We start from the raw sequence: 17,050 nt of genomic DNA on the forward strand, positions 1-17,050 counted from the left end.
ACGTATTGAAGGAAACAATAGGTGAATGTGTCTTCTTCTTTTTTTAAAAAATATATATATTCTTATTTGACAGTGATCAGTAAACACAACAAAACTACAACCCACCTAGCCACCCACAAACATAATATTTTATTTGTGTGTTTCAATACATAATAGGTACTAGGCAACAGAAGTATGAAAAGTTACTTGAACTTCCGGGTTGGCGTGGAGATGGGGGGCTGGATGGACCCCCCCTATGCAGAGATGTTTTGACTTTTCAAGTCTGGCTTTAGGCCGGGGGGAGCTCGGAGCTGTGGGGGCCCCTAATTTTGGAGGGGCCTTGAAACATGCCTTTAAATATCACATGGATTTCAGTGTTGACTATGGAAAAGGGGCTGACTTGTCGAGAAGGGACAAAAATATTGTCAAGTTGGAGTCTCCCAGAGTGAAAGGAGCAGAAGACAAAGTAAAGTACAGGTATAAACATGAAGAAGACCTGCGGAAGGGACATGGAAAAGACCTAAGAGCCTCGGATATAAGGTCACCAGGTTGATGGACTAGATGGATGGGACAGAAAGGACTGACCAAACCCTAGACCAGGAGAAGAGACGATGGATGAAGATTGGAAGAAAGTTTTAAAAATTTATTTAGAAAAGTATCGTAAAATTAATGAGTATTAGAAAAATGTTGGAATGAAATTATGTGGCTTTAGCAGAAATGTTAAAAAGAATTATGTAAGAATATGTTATGGTTAAAAGAATTCGGTATAAGTAAGATTTAAGTTTTAAGTTTTAAGGTTTTTTATGGTAAGATAAGGTTAAAATAGATTAAGGTAATTTAATGACAGAATATTGCGAAAGATGGAAAGGATTTGCTGAGATAATTAACAACTAGAATACAAAAAAGGGAGGTGTGAGGAGGTCGATGAAATAAGTTAATGAAAGTTAAGGATTTGGGAATATTGGATTTGTTTTTAAATTTGTTGTATATTTTTGTTTTTTGATTGCGTTGCATTGTGTGTTTTGTTTTTTCTTTTTGATTTTGGTTTCTATTGATTTGTATTGTTTAATTGTTACTTTTATCTACTGTTGTCTTTCTTTTTCTCTTTTTCTTGTTTTTTCCTTCTTCTTTTTGTTGTAATTTTAAAATTTTCAATAAATATCATTTAAAAAAAACACAGAAGTATGAAAAGTTACTTGAACCAAAGTAATAGGTAAGTTGATGTGAATGTCCAACAAGCCATTAGTTGAAGGAGAAGCTTGTCTCTTCAGCAGTGGGAGCTGCTGCACTGAATGAATACAATAGAAACATGACTGTACAGTCATATAGTACCTCTCCTTCCATCACACACATCTGAATTCTACTTAGAGTGTATTGTAAATTTATGACAGGTCTACCACACTGTCAAATGCTGTCACTGTGACAAACGCTACCCATTCCTTGTTTCTGTCTGCTTCGTTTATGCATTGTCGCTGACAGGCTGGGGAAACATTTGATCTGTTTCCACTCACAAACCTTAATTCACTATTTGCATCACTTCGAAAATGGATCAATGGTTTGGAACTGAAGCAGGGTAAGGAATTAATGGCACACGGCCATAGTAACTGAAACAGAGCTTGGGACTTTTTTTAAAGAAAAGGTGGGATATAAATGTTTTAAATAAAAAGAAAGAGGATACTTCTTGCTAGAGTTTTGCATGCAGAAAAGTCAACTGGACTACTGAGAAACTGTATGGGACACTATAAAAGTCTGGAATCTCCTACTGACTTGTCTTCTGTCATCAGTAACTTTTGTATGTGCAAAGGGGGGAATTTTAAAGGTCCTTGGGCCCTCTTAAAATTTTAGAGCCCTGAAGAGTTCTAACTGAAAGTTGACCTCATTAGATTTATAAGAAAGCAAAAAAGACGTCACTTGGAGGTTATCCACAGTAGGAAAAGAACTGCAAGTTTCAGACATTCATACATGGCCACAAATAAAAGAAAGTTCAATCAAATGCATCATGACTTGCACAACCCTTACTTTGGGTTTGTCATTTACTAGGACTAGCACTGCAATAAACATTCCTTGACTATAGAAAAACAGCAACACAGACCAATGCTAGCTAATTCATGACACACTTTGCACACAGAACAGTAAAGATTTATCTGCTTGTAGAATATTGTTAAAGATAATTGTCATGACAATGTACAAGAAACAGAATTTGGACATCTACAGCAGTGTTTCCCAACCACTGTTCCGCGGCACACTAGTGTGCCGCGAGATGTTGCCTGGTGTGCCGCGGGGAAAATTAAAAAATTTGAAAGATTTTTTTTTAAGTCAAATTTTCGATTGGGGCGCCGTCACTAGATGACCCCTGGGGTTCCCTCCCTCCCTCCCGCTCTGCGCCTCCCTCCTCCTCCTCCGGGGAGGCCCTTCCTGGCTCTCGGCCAAGGCTTGGCAGCTGCCACTCACTCACTTGCTCGCCCACCCGTCCCTCCATCCCTGCACCCGGCCTCTCCCCCTCCGTCCCCGGCACGGGGGCTGCCGGGATCCGTAGTCCCCTCGCCCTTGGGCTCCGCGCCGTTTTTATTTTTGCAATGCTGCATCCGCGCCGGAGGGGACACATCGGACCGCGGGGAGACCCCTTGGCGGGCGTGCAAGGCAATGCATGCGTGCAGGCATTGCATGGAGTGCAGTGCAATGCAATGGCAACGCGGCGCCCTGCATGCATGCATGCAACTTCCACCGGCACTCCGGACTTGGCAGGTGAGGGGGGTCCCCAGTGGGCGGCAGAGAGAGCCGGGAGGGCGAAGGGGAGCCGGGGGGAGCGGGGCTGCTCCCCGAGCCGAGCCCGGGGGGAAACTTCGGCGTCGTTGCGCCGGGTGTTGGAAGCGGAGGCTGGCGGGGGCCCCTCACCTGCAAAACCTGGTCGCCTCTCATATATTTCGTGCATTGCATTCATCGCCCGTTTTCTCCTCCAAGGAGCTCCCGGGGGCACGCGTGGTTCTCCCCGTGTTATCCTCGCAACAACAGCCCTGCGAGGTGGGTCAGGCGAGTGGCCCAAGGGAGCACCCAGGGATTGTCCTGGCCAGGTGGGGTGATTTGAACCCTGCTCTCTGCCCGGTCTTCGTCCTCATTTAGCCCCCACATGTGCCTGACTGTGCATGACTGAGGTTTTCCCCCCTCGTCTTGGCTATGGTGTGAGTCTGTGCTGTTAATTAATGGGGTTCTGCCTTCGGAGAAGATGAGCCAGCCCTCAAGGAGGTGATTATGTAATTTGCTAGCAATTCATGTCCCTCCCGGCGTGACGCTGTGCGCTGACGTCACGGGGCTGTAATGGTGGTGTGCCTCGAGATTTTTTTCATGAAACAAGTGTGCCTTTGCCCAAAAAAGGTTGGGAAACACTGATCTACAGCATACCTGCTGTCTGTTTGTGGTACTTCAGATGTCTTGTAGATGACTTGCTCAGATGCACAGACTGAGCTATGTGGCATTGGTCATATCTGATATAACTCAGAGCAAACCTAAACCAGCACCCAAGCCTAAAGTGGGGATTGCAGCTGAAAAGCTTATTCCCTGTCTGCTCTGGTTTAAAAAGAACAATACACTTGCCTGAGTATAAATGGAGAAGGTGCTCTGCTAAGGTCCCCAGTCTCTGTGACATACATAAGGAAGCTTAAACTGGAACTACTTATGCAGTATAATTCAACTGTAGGCTATTTAAAATAGTACATCTTGCAGGGCGCACTTCAGGGACCTCACAAAGCAGTTATGAAATAGTTTTCTTGAAATCTCAGCATCACAATCAGGCAGCTCAATACAGATCTTCTTTGGAGTGTGAAAAATGACCACATAGTACTGAATGCACTGGCTTAGGATGGGATCAACATATGCCCAGGAGGTGAAAGCACAAAAAGCAATTGGCTAAACATTAGACAATACCTCATACAGTGACTTAACTTATTTACACTGCAAATGATACAACTCTGAACATGATTGCCACATTGGATTGGTTTAAGAATGACAACACGTCCAGTCTACTGGTTTTATGCTCTTTTAGCCAAGGTTTGCAGACAAGCTCCTTCCCTAAGGACAAAAGAATTATCTAAACAAGCATTTTTGATAGCTTACAGATTTCCTAACCTAGTACATTAGGCTTCAGTTTATGGGTCTCACTCTTAACTAAAGTGGGTTGCAGCAGTAGCATCATTCCTATTTTGACATAAAAGCGGGGGGGGGGGCAGAAAGGCATAGACTAGATGCAAAGGGGCAGAGAACTGCTTCTTGGGCAAAAGAGGGAATTCTGGTAGGTGTGATATTTTGATCACAGGGCCCAAAATTTCCTCTTCTGCACTCAGCTCAAAAAATCAAAAGTGGTTCCCAGCATCGTGGGTTGAGGTTATAGGTAAATCCCAGAAGCATGCTCACAGTACGTATTGCTCATCTTCTCTTTACTACCTTTTTAAATTGACAAGTAGCAAACCAGGACAGTTTTTCTCTATTTGCTTTACACAGGTTACACATTAACAAACTGCAACTGATGTCACTGTGGTTACATCAATGCAAGCCACTTGGCACATTAACACAGATGCGTCTATCTACAGAACTGGGATGCTTTTGTGATAACACTGCTTAGACTGCAAGCAGCCTCCACTTGGTTTCCCCCCATTCCCCCTCTCAGTGTGGCCCCCACCTCACATTCCAGGCCTTCCCCAAGCGTCTCCTAACCCTCAGGACAGACTTTTCGTGGCATGCAAAAGGCTGCAATGAGAAGGAAGGAGCGGAGAAATGCCCTTGGGCAAGTGCTCTTCTGCAAACGCTGCACTGGATACAATTCACAGTGTTGTGTTTTGCCATAGTGAGAAGTTTTTTAATAAAAAAAGAAAAAAGTGCATGCCAAAATGTTGAGGGGGAAAATAATTAGTTATTTCCTAGCAGTGGTTTTGGGTTTTGTTTTGTTTTTTGCACCATATCCCCATACAGACACAAGACTGTTGGAAAATAATTTTGCTTCACTTCAACTCTCTGCTAATTCAATTTGTCCTGTTTTTATCATATATAATGGAAAGAGACTATGAACGTGCAAAAAGAAAGTTCATAATTTACTTTGAAAATTGTTTGTTATGTCTAGACAGATTTCCTGAGCATGAATAAAATGAGTAATCTATATATAAAAAAAATAAACTAAGCAATGGAATTAAAGTAATTTTGCATCTGCACAACTGAACAGAAATATGCTAAAGGGCTACAGAATATAAGAAGACCAAGAATGCCACACTGGACCAGTATCTTACATCCTTTGTAGGGTTTGCATCATACAAGCTTCCAATTCCATGTTAATGTTACTTAGAAGAACAACTACACTACCGAGGTGTGCTGCTCACTCAGACATCTTTGGAATTCAAACGAAGGTAAAAAAACGTATCAAGCAAGCTGCATACTAAATGCTCAGCAGAGGTGATGCCGGAATTTGACTTTCACTCAGTTAACTTCCATGCTTCAAGAGGAAATGTAATCAGACAAACCCTTGGGGGTAATGGGTTATTCTCGCCTCCACATCAGATCCTGGACCACAGATTTTAGGGGGGGGGCAGGATGCTCCATTAGAGTTTTTCCTATTCCAGATCTTTTCCCGGACAAGTGAACACAGGAAAAAGTACAGTGGTACCAGTGGGGGGGGGGGAGGAATCACTTTTCAGGGAATAAAAACCACAGGTTTCAAGAGCTGATATCAGTATTTGAGTAATGCTGTGGTATATATAAAGTTTTGTGGTACCAGTTGTGATGGCAATCATTTACGGGGGGTGGCAGCAGAACTCTTATTACAGCAATACATTCAAATGAGTTTGTTTATTTCAACTGCATTTTAAAGATGGTGCAACAAGCATATTAACTATGCTACAGCTTCATGCAACAATCACCCTCACTAGTTCTTGCTGACTTCGAGGGTTGCATCATTTCAGTAATGGCAGATAAATGTTTCTGCAGTGATGTACAACTGGCCATCACGTACGAACAAAGGCAAGCAAGCCACATTTCAAAAACTGAAAATAGATTATATATTCCAAGCAGTACCCCCTCCCCCCAAAAACCTTTTCCAGTGCTTGCAGTTTTTGCATTTGTGACTATCTACATTTCCCCCCTCTTTCATTTATGGTTTACCTGAGAGGTAAGTTACAAACTGCCAATGTATCGCTTGAACTCTGCAAATCAGCTTTCAAAATTATGATGAAGATGCTGAAAACTCTGTGTGTTGGGGGTGGGAATTAATTAAAAAGCAAAACATCAACATTTGCAGAAAAAGCAAGCATCAACGGGAGCTTTTTATCTTGGAAACGATGTGCACATTGCATCTGACCAAATACGGAATACAGCTGATCTAAACATTCTAACACTAGAAGTATCTGCGCAATCATTTTGTTGTTAAGGTATCGTACAGCCAAGGTATACTTCATCTAAAATGAAATCCAAGTTTAAGATCTTCAATGGTTATATGTCAATATTTAAAGCTATCATTTCCCCTGCTACCACACACATATACATGCAAACACTCCTTCAATGTTTTTTTCTTTCAAGGCAGAAAAAACAAATATAGGATAGAAGAGCATCTGGTGTTGTGTGTGTGTGTGTGTTTGACGCAACACTTATTTACTTTATCCAGCTCCCTCACCACCGTTGGTTTCTTTTCTTTTTTGATGTAGTAATGATCATCTGCGAAATACATCTAGTGAGCCTACCAAAGCAAACTGAACAATATTCGCTACAACCTTTAAAACACAAGGGCCAAAAAAAACCTCTCAGTACACTCTCCAATATTCCAAAGAGAACTTTGAAGGGGGGAAAATGTGTGTGAACAGCAGACATTGATGTTCACACAAGCACACTGCATACAACTCAGCAGGCGGTATTTCTGTTTTTATTGGATTAAGCCCTGGCACAATGGAGTTTCAATGCCATAACTGCTTATTTCACTGTGTGCCAGCCTTGAAAACAGGTAAAGAGAAAATAAAGCCAGGCACATAAAAGAGAGAAAGCTGCACCCCCATCTATTTTTTTTTAAGAGAGAGTCACAAAATAGAACGTTCTTAATTCTTCATTTCAAACTATATAATTTATAACCATGACACGAATAGGGAAGAAGCACAAAGGAGAAAATACAGAAACATAACTTTCCCAAGGTTCAGTTTGCAAGGACCTCACACAAAGTTTTTTTTGTTGGTTTTCTTTTGCTTGCGACTCTTACTAGAAACAGTATTATTTGCTAAAAATGCAAAAGCTGCCAAAAGCTATGGTCCATCTAAAGCAAACATGTTTAAGATGGAAACGGAGAGCCAGCACTGAAGAAAGGCAGAATAGAGTATACAAAATTTCTGTAAGGTTGCAGATGAGGTTGTTCTGTGCTGTTGCAAAGCTGAGCAAGTGTAACTGTAAACAGATTGTGTTCACAGATTGAGGATTTGAATTATATAAAATACATTAAGACAGTAAGAAAAGTAATCACATTTCAAGCTTTCTAATTAAACTACTTCCACCCCCCCTTCCCCGTCAAGTTATTGGGAATTCAACGCTAGTCTTGGTTCACATGCTAGAACAATGGGAAAATTTTCCGAATGGTTGAACGCTAACCCTGACAAGTGTGGAGAGCCAACTACAATACATTATATGGTAGCATAACCTGCCACCCACGATGCTGAGAGAACAGCTTTCAAACACATGCACTGAGCTGTAAAACCACAAAATCCCTTATTACATATTGTCTCTCTTACTTTAGGTGAAACATACCATCATTTCCCCCTCATTACAAATCTAAGGGACTTTTTTTTTTTTAAGCCACCATCTGTAAGCTAGCTTTCCAGTCAACTAAACTATCATTTTAGATATCAGGTGCAATTTTGATCATTGCTTTTTAAAAGAAGACAATCATCTCCCTGTGGCTTATAATGAATCCAAGCATGTCATCTTTTGAGGTTCTCGGAACTTATTTTTACAGCTATATTTTATTTAAAAATAGTTGTCTCCTGCTGTTCTTTTCCAAACCAAAGCAGTTTCTTTCCATGTGACATTTAACATCATTTAAGGAGACAAAATTATGTACTGGAGACTGTATTTTTGAGTACTTCTTTCTCAGAGGAAATAATGCATTATGCTTTTCCCCATCCCCCATTTTTTTATAGTTTAAATAAAATCTTCTCATCACTGATGTAACAGATTTAAAAGATGGACCACAGTGACATTGTATATTTTAAAAACAGGAGCAGTCCATTTGCTGCAGTTGCTTTCTACCAGGACACAATGCTGATAGATTCACAGGAACATGCTCTTGAATATCCAGATGTACTGTTCTGTATATTGGCTCACTAATGCAAAAATCAGACATCACTACAGAATCACAAACATACTCCACCCTCATTACAACACAGTGTGGTTGGAAGCCAAACATTCTTGCCTTTTCATCAGAAAAATAGGAGTTTAAAACAAAAGCAAGGAAAATAGACAAATGGAGACATGGAGAAATATGTATACGAGCTAACTTAACAATTGCTTGGAAATCTAGCTCTAAGTGAAAAAACCAAGTTTTTTAGGTTTTTTTTAACACACACATGCCTATCAAAACAGCAAAACTCATTGAAATATTTAGCATGCTCACATTCAGTACATGATTTTCCAACCCTCTCCAATGACTGAATCATAGCATTCCAAGGTTCTTAGAGGATACTCCAATTTCTTATGGAATTTCTTCACTTACAATTTTGTTGGCAGGGGAAATTTTGTTTGCAAGTGTTTCTATTATATAGTGACATGGTCAGTTAGTCCAGCAACCTATTGGCCATTCCGCCCATTAGCTTAGCGGATTGTTTGGTGGACCACATCCAGAACCCACAACAAAATGCAGCTCCCCTTATAGATTGGAGACCACTGGCAGTCCAGGAATATTGCTAATAATTCTAACCACAAGAACTAGCAATGAGCTCGCATCACGCTGAACCTGGAAGTGACCCCAAAAGTCACAATGGAACAAGGTGTTTGCAGGCTTCTCCAAAAGGGTGTTCCAATTATATGCGATTTAACGTAAGCATGTGGTGCCTTGGAACGTAATCCCCATGTAAATGGAGAGTTGCCTGTATTCCTTTTGCTTTGTAGACTATGAGCATGAACCATAAAGGACCTCTCATGTACACCTAAAAAAGTCCAATCCATTATTAAGCTTGGGAATTTTACATTGTAAACCATCAGGATTGCAACGATGTGATTTGGGGATATATAGGCACAGAAACTACTTTGGTTGCTCTGTCGGGAGAGAGACAGAGGAAATGTGTTCCTGTTAATTCTTCTCAACCTGTCGGTGGCTATCAATAGCATTGTCCATGGCATCCTTCTGGAGCAGCTGTCTGAGTTAGTGTTACTGCTTTACAGTGGTTCCAATCCTGCTTGGATGGTCATTTCCAGAGGGTGATGCTTGGGGAGTGCTCTTTTGGCCCCATGGAGCCTTCAATGTGGGGTTCCTCAGGGTTCCGTTTTATCCCCAATGCTGTTTAACATCTACATAAAACTGCTCAGTGGGGTTATCTGGAGCTTTGGAGTATGTTTTCAATAATGCTGATGACACACAGCTCTACTACTTCCTTACATCTGCAGGTGTGGCAGTGGATGTGCTGGACTGCTGTCTTGCCTCGGTAATGGACTGGATGAGAGCCAATAATCCAAAGACTGATTATTCATTATTATTCATTATTATTCATTATTATTATTATTATTATTATTATTATTATTAATTAAATTTGTATACTGCCCTTCATCCAAAGATCACAGGGCGGTTCACAACATAAAAATACAAAATGAGAACACAAAATACATAATAAAAAACAAACAAAACAATAACACCCCTCCCACAAACACATTTCAATCAGCCAAAGGCCTGGTTATAGAGAAACGTTTTCTCCTAAAGCTAGGTAGTGAAGGTGTCAAGTGAGGCTCTCTGGGGAGAGCATTCTATAAACAGGGAGCCACTGCAGAAAAGGCCAACTCTCATGTTGCCACCCTCCAGACTGCTCATGGAGGAGGCACATGAAGAAGGGCGTCAGATGATGATCACAGGGTCCCGGTTGTTTCAAATGGGGAGAGGCAAACTGAGGCACGGTTAGTGGGAGGTTCTCTAGACAGGATGGATGGAAGGTTGCCTGCTCTTGATGGGGTCACACACGCTCTGGAGGAGCGGGTACGTAGCTTGGGTGTACTCCTGGATCCATTGCTGTCGCATCTAGACAGGGATAGCTTAACTTCTTTTGTCAATGCTCTGGTAACCTCTAGACTAGATTACTGCAATGAGTTAAACATGGGGCTGTGAAACGTTATTTGAGGTGCTGCCTCTGAAGACAATTTGGAAACTTCAGCTGGTGCAGAATTTGGATGCTGGATTTGACCTATAAAGCTTAAATGGCTCAGGACCACAGTACCTCAAGGACCGCCTCTCCCCATATGAACTGACCTGGACCCTTTTAAATGTGTTTGTTGCGAGGAGAGGATTATTGGTTTTTGTTGTTGTTATGGTTATTGTTGCTGTCGCTGGTGCTGCTGTTATGATAGACATTATGTGTTTTCATTTTGTACTTTTATGCTGTAAAACACCCTGTGATCTTTGGGTAAAGGGAGGTATATAACTTAAATAAATAAATGAATAATAGTAACAACTTTCCAAAACAGCTTGTCATTTAACATGGAGAAGGGAGTAGCAATGTTGTTATTATAAAAGTAGATGTCAAAAGCCATCTGGGCACATTTAATTAGTTGCTGTTCTTTGGAACCATCCATATGCACCATATATGTACACTTTCATTTTTACAGGAATTATGTGTTCCACAGTGCTCCTGCCGCCCCTGGGAATGTAGCCATGATTGAAAGCAGCTTTCCCCAACCTGCTGCCCTGAAGATGCTATGGACTACAACCTCCATCATCCCTGACAAATGGCCATGCTGGCAGCGGAAGAATCAAGTGTCCAAATAGACACTTGTCACTCAACAAACAGGCACCATTAAAATTATTCACAAATTCTAATGCAATCAAACAATATATACACATGGAAAAGTCCTCCGTGTGTGATCATTGACTAACAGCCGCCATCCAGTTTAGAGAAGCTGCTCATCTGCTTATGAAGCAACAAATATTCCAGGGTGATAAATAGGGTAGCAACATGTCCTTCTGGCTATCACATCTTCCAAGGCTGGGGAAAGCATACCATGGTGCTATTTCTATTTTTTGATGTTACTGATGGTAAATTGAGATCTGTTTTCTTAGCTTCAGTGATGTTTTATTGTGAGTCTATTGAATTATTGTAACCCACCTAGATATATTTAGGTCAACAGAAGGTTATAAATACCTCAAATAAATAAATATCCAGCCACCTGCTTGTGCAAACAGGTCCTGCTTTTGGACTTCCCATGCTGATTGACCAGTGCGAGAACAGAGGGGCTTTGGCCTGCTCCAGCAAGCTCCTCTTAAGTTCTCCTTGTCCTTTAACACTACCATATACTAGCTGGTCCAGTTTTAAAGGCATAGCTTAGTTATTTGGAATAATGTACTGGCAGAGGGCAAGGGCCATGACTGAGTAGACCAGGGGATCAGAAGAAGAAAATGTGGAGTTGCCTCCCAGTCGCTGATGAAACATCAGTACTTAACTAAGGAAACAGCAAGATGCAGAATGCTGCAAAATATGAGAAATATCTATGTGTTTTGGATCCTCACAAGAGAGCAGGAGGGGCGGAGTAACCCACCCCGCCCAATTAAGTGATCAATTTGCTTTGGGGGGCTCTTTTAGGTATATGGCCTCATATATACACGTATATAGACTACTAAACTAATGTTAGCTATGTGAGCCCTTAGTATGGTCTGGGCTATACATCTATATAAATAAATAAAACTGGAAGAAGCTTCACTGAATCCCAACACTTCATGACTTTAAAATTAAATTGGCATGTCTTATAAAAAATCCAACTTCTATGCACCAATGATATGGTAAGAAGATATATGGAGACAGAGGCAGAATAAATGGGCTATAGCCCAGCCTTTGGTATGGTTGTTTGCTTTAACCCAGTCCATACAATGCATTTATGGTAGGTCTTTCAGCCTGAATTGTTGGGTCTATCCACAGTTTACACACAGGCCCAGTTCACAGGCAACACCAAACTATGGTCTAGCGCTACTTGGGCAAGGCCTCCACAAACCTAAGCAAAGCACTGGGCTTATATGCTCCATCCTCCGCTCTTGCTATGCAGCAGGATGAGAACGTCAGCAGAGTTCAGTTTTGCTTTCAACAAATCTCAGATTAGTGTTACATATGAACCAGGAATCCTGGTTTAAAACAATGGTCAATTAAGCAACCAGCTTCATAACTGGTGGCTTGAAATTGACTTGTTTGAAAACTGACCACACTTCGCTTTAAACCAAGATTAAACCTAGATTTTTGTTTCAGACATAACACTATGCCAAGATTTCTTTATAAAGTACGGCATGGTGTGGCACTGCTGCTCCCCTGACCTCTGCCTGGTTGAGCTGCTGCTGCTTACTAGGAGGCAGAGGGGTAGCAAGGGGTAAACGCAACAGCAGAGCTAATCCAGTTCTAGTGCCAGTGTGTTTCCATTGTGCCAGTTTCTCTACCCACCCTTTACCTCCCCGTAACATGACCAACTGGAAACCAAGTGAGTGGCGCATCCCACCCCCACTGCCCACTACTGCTTAAAAGGGAAAATGAAACTCGGCTCAAGTCCTCCTCCTGGCCATACAGGAAAAGCCCAAGGCTCTCCAACAAGCGCTAAATCATGACTTCATGTTCACACATTAACGCTGCCACACTGTAGGTTGTCTCCCTAGAAAGAGGAAGGGTAGTACATTTGGATGTGTACAAAAGCTATGCTGATAAGCCACTTGCCTTTACTGGAGATATCTGTCATGTTCAGAACCTTCTAAATGCCAGTTGCCACAATGGTAAAATGTTTTACAAATTATATATAATAGCAAGGATAGGGTTTTCCCCCCTTCTTCTTCCTTATTTGTTTTTTTAACCTTTTTTGGACCTAGCCTTGGCAATGTTTGTTTTTTATTGGTTTGTTTTTATGAAATTGCATGGCCAGGATCACATCAGCCAGATAACTACGTAGTTTCATATACTAATGAGGCTTTTTAATTGGGTTTCTTGCAGCTTTCCGATACAACCAACTGTTTTTGAACCTCGTGGGGAATTTTAAAAAGCAGCTGGTGATATTGCATGAGGGATCTCTTATCTAGTTCCAGAACCCTAGCTAATATTATAGTTGCTATTTCTTAGATTTTTACCTGCTCTTCACCACAAGGTCCCACTATGAACATTTCTCATGCATTCATTTAGGTGCATTTTACAGATCACAATATTTTTACAGAGAAAAACCTGACAAAACTAAACATGTTGCTAGACCCAGGATTAACAAACCCTCTAAGAACTGATAAAGGTCTCCAGTGCTAATGCTACCACAGAATGGCAGGTTGAAAAAATAATTTATAGTGAAGCTGGCCCATATGCCAAATTACTGTTTCTTTCCAAATGCTGATAGATTCACGGATACAGTCTCAAAAAGTTGAAGAATTATAGTTCAAATGCAGTTTCCAGAGATTGAAACTATCCAAAGGACAGTAATATATGTATTTTGGTTCCCAAGTTTAAATGTTTTCCAGATTAGATTAGCTACTCCAGGAAAGGAAAACACACACTTCATATCAGGTACAAAATCTCAGCTAACACTAAGAAGGCATTGTTTTATAACACTTGTAAACAGAGAGGAAATATAGGACAACATCATGGGATTTTCATTATACACCATGAGCTGGGCAAGCATCCATGGAAAAATATTAAAAATTATTTAGTTGGATTTTCCACCCAGTTAATCAGCCTCAAAACAAGAGAATAACTGTACAAAGAACTGACGTTGCTTAAAATAACTTAAAATTACATTGGGTTGATTCAGGTTTTGCATACTGTACTGAGAACACGAAGCAACAAGTCTTGGGCTCACAAACTCTGCCACACCTCCCACCAAACAGGTGCAAGTTCAGAAACTTTAGCATCCGCTTATAGGTTGACCACGGTTTGTTAAGTCATCTGAATTCAGAAAAATTATGGTTAATTTTAACCATGGTTAGTTGAAACCAGTTAACTTCAAGCCATAATTTACGAAGCTGGCTTGTTACAACTTAATTTTGTTCAGATCAACTAGCGTTTGCCTGCATTCAGACAATACTAAACGTAAAGCCTCATCTCTCTTCATCATGGCTACACTAAATGAAGAAAGGAGAGAGAAGAGCAAGCAAGCCAAAGGCCTGCTGACGTTTGCTCATATAAATCATGGGGTAGTGTTATGTCTAAAAACACTGATAGCGTTCTTTAATTACCTGCCTTAGGGGGGAAATCAAAAAGATGTATTGACATTTTAAACATGCACACAGAGAACTAAAGTTCTCCTATGCACATTTATCTGAGAGAAAGCCAAATTGAGCTTCTCAATAAATATGTACAGAATTGGGTTGTAGAATTTTAATGAATTCTATTTCTCCAAACTTTCTATAAACATGTAGAAACCAATATGTAGCAACATCACTCCAAAGTGTGGGAATCCCTTGCAGACAACAGCAGTGTCTGGACACAGACAGTCAGGTTGTGTATCCACAGCCATGACCAGAGGTGGTATGACTGCTGACAGGAGCACAGAGAGAAGAGACGCCATGGTGCATCTGCAGCAGCACAACCGGATGCCTTCATCTGCTCCAGCTGCAACAAAACATGTCTCTCCTCTATCAGCCTCTACAGCCACAGCAGGTGCTATAACTCTCCCAACAGACTGGCTTCACCCCAAAGACGCACTCCTCCATTGTCTCCCACAGCAGACGGATGCCACCAAGAAACTTGGGAACCACGCAACAAAGCACAGACAGTAACAATTTACAGAATCATCAGGATTTCAGACGTGTTAGTGCTTAACAGACTAAAGACAGATATTCTTATTAATTTATTGTTAAATCACAGGCCGTAAGGAGCAATAAGGAAAGTAATATGACTTGTGACATGTTTTCTGTTTGGGGGTGTTGAATAGTGTAATAAGACAAAACCACTTTGCTTATAGATCACTGTTGCTCCATGAATTACAACAACAACAATCAAGCTACAAAAAGGAAACAAACATTTGGAGGTTGGGGGGGGCAGGGGGAAATAGTACTCCAGATTAGCTTGGCAACAGCTGAGAAAGGCATCCTGGTTTATAATTTGTGTCTATGAAAACCTAAAATTGTCAACTGAAGCATATTTTCAAAACTCTCACACACACACATCAAGGGTGGCCTGAAGAGCAGAAGCTTTCAAGATTCTCCCCGAGCCCCTGCAAATTACCAAGGATGCACGTAGAACTACATATCATTATAGAAGTATAATCATTTACTACAAGTAGGGAGGGTAGTGGAACATGACTCCAATAGCTAGTATTTAAAGCCAACAATGACATCTAGTGGACACTAAATGTAAAAAAGGAAGTACAGATAAGGAGGAGGATTTTTAATTTCATGTTGGAAGTAACGCTTTTGGAGGTGCAACAGAAACCTTTGCCTCCCCGGAGAAAGAAAACACCACAGTAATTGTGAGTGTTCTCTGCCCAATCCTGTTCTCTGCTATTTCCCTTATATGCCGCCCTTTCCGTACCACCCCATCCCCATGATTCCAATTACTGTTTTTTTCTCCTTGTATTTGTAACAGGAGCTATCCTAGCCAATATGGGATCACACAGCAAACAGGATGACATCACAATCCCACATGGCCCAACAGATTTCACTACATGACTGTATCATTAAATGCAAGCAAAGCTATTCAGAGTGAGGGCAATTCTTTCTGGAACAGGCAAATGGCTGCTCCTAGCCGACCAGGAATCACTTCTTAAAACAGGATGGCCTAATACTGCAGAACCAACACACACACACACACACACACATACACACATCACCAATGGGTAAACTTCCGAATGTTCATTTAAAGCAGCAAGTTCTACTTTTTTTAAAAAAAAGTTGTTTTGTTTCCTTTCTTGACCCAGAGATTAAATTAAAACTCCCAGGATGCAACTGTGATGCTTCTTTAGATGAGACAGTTGTGACCAACTCAGTGCAATTTGGAACTCAGCGCTTATGGAAGTTGTAGCTGGAGGGCACAAAGTTGGGGAAAGCTGACCTACCTTACATTATTCGACTTTGGGGATAATTACACATAATGCTGTAATGCAGGTGGAGTGGAGGGATGAATTTGCATAAGATGGAAAGGCAGGCACATTCCCACACATTTATGTGTCCTAAACCAAACTTGGTAAAGCTGGTACCATCGGTGCTGGCTGGGGCTGATGGGATTTGTAGTCCAAAACTGCTAAAAGGCACCAGGTTGGTGAAGCCTGCTCTAAACCCTAGTTAATGCTATTTCTTTCTGCGCTGGCAATTTGTGTTAACTTTAAACTAAATACAAAATGAGAGGTTGCCCCACTGTCTCCTGAAGTGGGTCTTCTCAATGATAGAACCTCCCTCAGCTAATTCGTGAGATGGAGACAGCAGTGACTTTTAAATACCTCTAAATAATGTATCTTTCTTTGCTAGATTCTAATTCTTTAACTTTTTAACTCTGTTTCGTACACTGCTCAGTTTTATTTGATATGTAGCCTTTTTACCTTGTTTCAACTTGTTTCACCATGTTTCTGGAAAGCTTTTACTGAATGTCATGTAAAAAAAAAAAATCAAGCACCATAGACAATGTATTCTCTGACTGAAAATAACTGGTCTGACAAAATGTTTTAAGGAGTAAAGCACACCTACCCGGATTTCCTGTAGATTGTGGAAGTTGTTTCCTACCCTTACAGAGATCTTACTTGGAGTGTAGCTTTCATCTGATTTATAATCTGCATAAATACACAGCGTTTTCACTGTTGTTTTCCTCCTGTAAGTAAAAATAATAATTAAAAATGGCAAAACTGAAGCCCTGTTAAGAATTATCCATTATATGTGTATGTGCTATGTATGTATGTATGTATGTATGTATGTATGTAT

The 17,050-nt window shown here is 41.0% G+C and overlaps 1 protein-coding gene across 4 annotated transcripts in view; it reads right to left on the minus strand.

Annotated features, from left to right (window-relative positions):
- Positions 1 to 17,050, minus strand: part of ANAPC10 (anaphase promoting complex subunit 10) — a 57,318-nt gene that overhangs the window by 32,389 nt on the left and 7,879 nt on the right. For all 4 annotated transcript variants that reach the window (XM_083520168.1, XM_083520165.1, XM_083520166.1 and 1 more), the window contains exon 4: positions 16,820 to 16,940. In XM_083520168.1, coding sequence (XP_083376294.1) covers positions 16,820 to 16,940 — 121 coding nt within the window. The remainder of the gene's footprint in view (positions 1 to 16,819; positions 16,941 to 17,050) is intronic.

The sequence above is a fragment of the Podarcis liolepis genome (assembly GCF_965112155.1).
Source record: "Podarcis liolepis genome assembly, chromosome: 9".
NCBI lineage: Eukaryota > Metazoa > Chordata > Lepidosauria > Squamata > Lacertidae > Podarcis > Podarcis liolepis.